Source organism: Phaeoacremonium minimum, assembly GCF_000392275.1.
Source record: "Phaeoacremonium minimum UCRPA7 unplaced genomic scaffold PA7_03_scaffold_309, whole genome shotgun sequence".
Taxonomy (NCBI): Eukaryota; Fungi; Ascomycota; class Sordariomycetes; order Togniniales; family Togniniaceae; genus Phaeoacremonium; species Phaeoacremonium minimum.
Window position 1 is genome coordinate 935 of NW_006921214.1, and position 3,605 is coordinate 4,539.

Sequence of the window (3,605 nt, forward strand, 5' to 3'; positions counted from 1 at the left end):
GGGCAATAAACATGCTTAGGGAAGCACGTCGCCAGCAGCAGAGAGTAGGTAGGTAAGGTAAGGTAGACAGATATTAGTATACAGAAGGCTTAGGAGACGCCCTTGAATGAAGAAAAGACCGCCGGAAAATGCAGATCAACCCTCCTTTCGCATCAGCGACAATGCCCATCGACCCCCTTCCCAATCACGGAAGCGTAGGCTGGCATATGCCCTCTCGCACACACGCACATCATATCTTCCTCGCACAGCTTCAATCATCTTCACATCTCCGTCCATGGAAACCCCGTTATAGTGCCAAGATGAAACTATGTTACAAGTCGCGCTCTGAGAGCCTAAGGCCCTGGGACAGCCAAGTGCAAGACCAAGCTGAGTCGGCAAAACAGGCGTGCGAAATCCTTTGTACTGTTGTTGTGGTATTCGACGAGAAAAGAAAATGTAGCTTCGGTAGAGGACGAACCGAAGAGGTAGTTCATGCAGTTGTTGTAGTAAACGTCGGTGATCAAGTCAAAAACATAATTAATGACAGGTTGTAATCCGACAAAGCCCCGTTGGTAGGTTTGGGCTGTGTTAGGTAAGATAAGGATCGAGTCGCTATTCCCACAGCAGGGGGGGCCTTCTCAGATGCCACGATAGTCTGAGCAGTATCGACTGCGCAGCATTAAGCCTTGAGCGATGTCTATACTTAGTGCTGTTCACGGAGCCAAAAGAACAGCGCCTGGGAAAACAGCAAAGGAATATGACGGAGTTCAAGACTATGACTGTAGCGGCAGCGACGGAACAGCTAGAGTGCAATGTTCCATGTGTGGTGTATGAAACGGCGTAGGAGGCCGATTCGAGTCGTCGGTGGTATGTACGATGTTAGACGCATCGAAACGAAGACGATGCTTGGTTATAATCACAAATAAAAAAGAAGGTTTGATGAGTAGAAGAACGACCAAATGCAAAGCCACTCGGACGCCGGATCCAAAAAGAGCTGCAGAACAATGCAAAAATGTGATGCGATGCTATGCAAATGCGTCTAATGAGGAATGCAAGAAAGGCGAAGCTCTTAAGCAGGTACCGGATATCAAAGGTCGCATGCATTGGGGGTATCTGTCGAGTTGGGAGCAGTCTTGACGAGGTGTCAAGGGTATAACTCAAGGGATATGACAACGCGCGCAAAGGCGTTAGTGTTAGAGAGACTCATTCCCACAAGAACAAAATGTCCGTGTAAGTATGAGAACCGATAGCCAACTTTGGGCTCGAAGGCGCGCAGTTAAACTTGAAGAGGTAAATAAGACCATTCAAGAACAAGGACCCATAGTAGGGCAGTTATGAATGGCCTCGTTGTACCACGACGCAAGGTAAAAAACCCTTCTGTCGATAGGATATTTAATATGCGGCAATATCCAGGAAATAAGACGAGACAACAAAACCAAATGAGTCCTGATAGGACCACTTAGTAAGACGCCATACGCCTAGCATGACCTCTGTCCATGATGGCACAAGGAGACGCGCCAATCGCCATGGGAGAGCTTGAATCGCAGGTGTTGGAGCGACTCGGGCCGGTGGGAGAATCACAAATTTGACGGTCTTGCTGGCCAAATGCAAAGGTTGCAGCCCGACTAAGGCCCTTGCGGTTCTGGCGAAGCTTGCCCATCTCACGCTCACATGTGAAGGCATGCTCAGCAGCATCCATCTCGACGTACGCCTGGGGGTAGCATCGTTCGCGATGCTCGGAGAAGAAGCCACTATATCCACCGTCCAAGATGTACACCTCGGGATAGGTGAGCTTGGGGTAGAACTCAGCATTGACAGCACGGTCTTGTGCGCGGACGTGACGTGCCATGAGAGGCGCTCGGTGTGCAGAATACTCGCAGTGAAGGATCAGTAGAGTTCTTCCTTCCATTGGGGTCTCAAAGAGATGACTTGAGAGGAGATCCTTGTCATTGTAGTTGATCGCGCCGTCAATGTGTCCGCCCTCATATTCATACTCGAATCGACAATCGATCACTATCTTCTGGTCATAGTTCTCGTTGAACCTTCCGTCAAGAATTTCCAGGAAAGTTGTTCTGGTGATCCGAGGTATGCTGTCATTCTGACCTTCAGGGAAGAAATGGGGAAGGATTGGCTCAGCAGGTTCCTCAACATCCACAACGGCCTGTAGGCTTGGAGGAGGAGAAGGCTCCTTGGGCTTGACCATGTCGGCAGGGTTTTCGAACATGCTTAGAGAGCGTCTGAACTGTCTGCGCGGACGATTGAAGGGGTTTGACGGGCGCCGTGCATGGGCAGTTGTGATGGGGGATCCGGTACGCATGGCGCTGGCACCACTGAGACTTGCGAAATGAGCCTTAGAACGCAGAGCACCAGGAACATTGGCAGATGGACTGTGAGAAGTCTGAGGCCGACGTTCTTGCGGAGGAGACTCGCCAAAACATTCACTTAGAGAGAGTGAAGAACTGCCAAGCCGACTCTCACCACCGAACTTGAACAAGGGTAGCTGTTCAGGATTCGACCGGTACGGTACAGTCCCGGTGGAATAGCCCTTTGTTCGCGTGAGCGATGGGCGACGGAGACCCATTTTACGGCGACTGTGGGGAAAAGGTTAGACATTTCAGAGACAATGTTCGGAATGTGCAATTTAAACGTACTCGGCAGCTATGGGTTTCGGCGGTTCCAAAAACGCATGCCGAGGCGCCGGAACGGGAGACTCCAAGTCCATCTCATCGTCCTCGTCGGGCGTCGGAACCGGAGTCGGAGAATGAACCTCGATCTGCGCCACAGCGGGTGCCTTGTTCGGCAACGGCGAGATGTCCATATCCATGTAGCCAGGTGAGGACGAGGGAGGTAGCGGCGGAGTGGTCACGTATTCTAATACACACGGTCAATTCTCAATTTCCTGACCGATTCTCTCATTGTGAGCCTTACCCCGTGCCTCCATTCCGTTCATTATCGTCGATGTCGTGAAGAGAGCTCGGCGAGGAGTCGGGAAGTGAGGACTATGAAACATCAGCCAAATCTGTCCGCATTTGCAGTACATGGAAGCAGGTGCAGCCAACCTCGCATCGTTGTCAATGTGGAAGTTCTGGCAAAGGTCGGCTGCCAGGCTTGCGGCGGGGGATGAGCCACGGACGGACTTGACATTGAAGTAGTCGGGTCTGGACCTCTGGAATTGCTCGGCGAAATCGAGGGTGCCAGACCCCCGGGGTTGGTTAAGAGAGTGGAAAAGAGTGTGAGGATGTGACCTAAACCGGTCAGGCTGGCCAAAGGGCCCGGCCGGCGGGTGCATCGCTGCTAGAGGTGAAGAAGTCTCCATATTGAACGTGCAGCACACGAGATATATGACAATACCTAAGTAGACTCTAGGTATGCTGGGTATCCTGCAAGAAATCGAGGGCAATCGATATAATAATCGAGATGCTCGCGATGTATAGAGCGATTGGATGCAGCTTGATAACTGGGCCACATGCAAGCTAATGCTGCAGCTAATCAGATAGCAGATGCTGTGTGATCAATCGAGTAGGCGAGGATGGCTCAATTGAGCAATTGAGAGGCAGGACGCAGGCGTTCGTGATCGTAAAATCGTGTCGTTAAAGCGGTCGTGGAGGCTAGAAGAAGAGGTCGTG

At 51.3% G+C, this 3,605-nt stretch overlaps 1 protein-coding gene across 1 annotated transcript; it reads right to left on the reverse strand.

Moving 5' to 3' along the window:
* Positions 1-1,438: 1,438 nt before the first annotated feature.
* UCRPA7_4005 (putative m-phase inducer phosphatase protein) lies at positions 1,439-2,203 on the reverse strand (the record flags this gene model as incomplete). Its single annotated transcript, XM_007916561.1, has 1 exon — positions 1,439-2,203. One exon carries the CDS (start codon positions 2,201-2,203, stop codon positions 1,439-1,441), a length of 765 nt encoding a protein of 254 aa, XP_007914752.1.
* Positions 2,204-3,605: the final 1,402 nt, after the last annotated feature.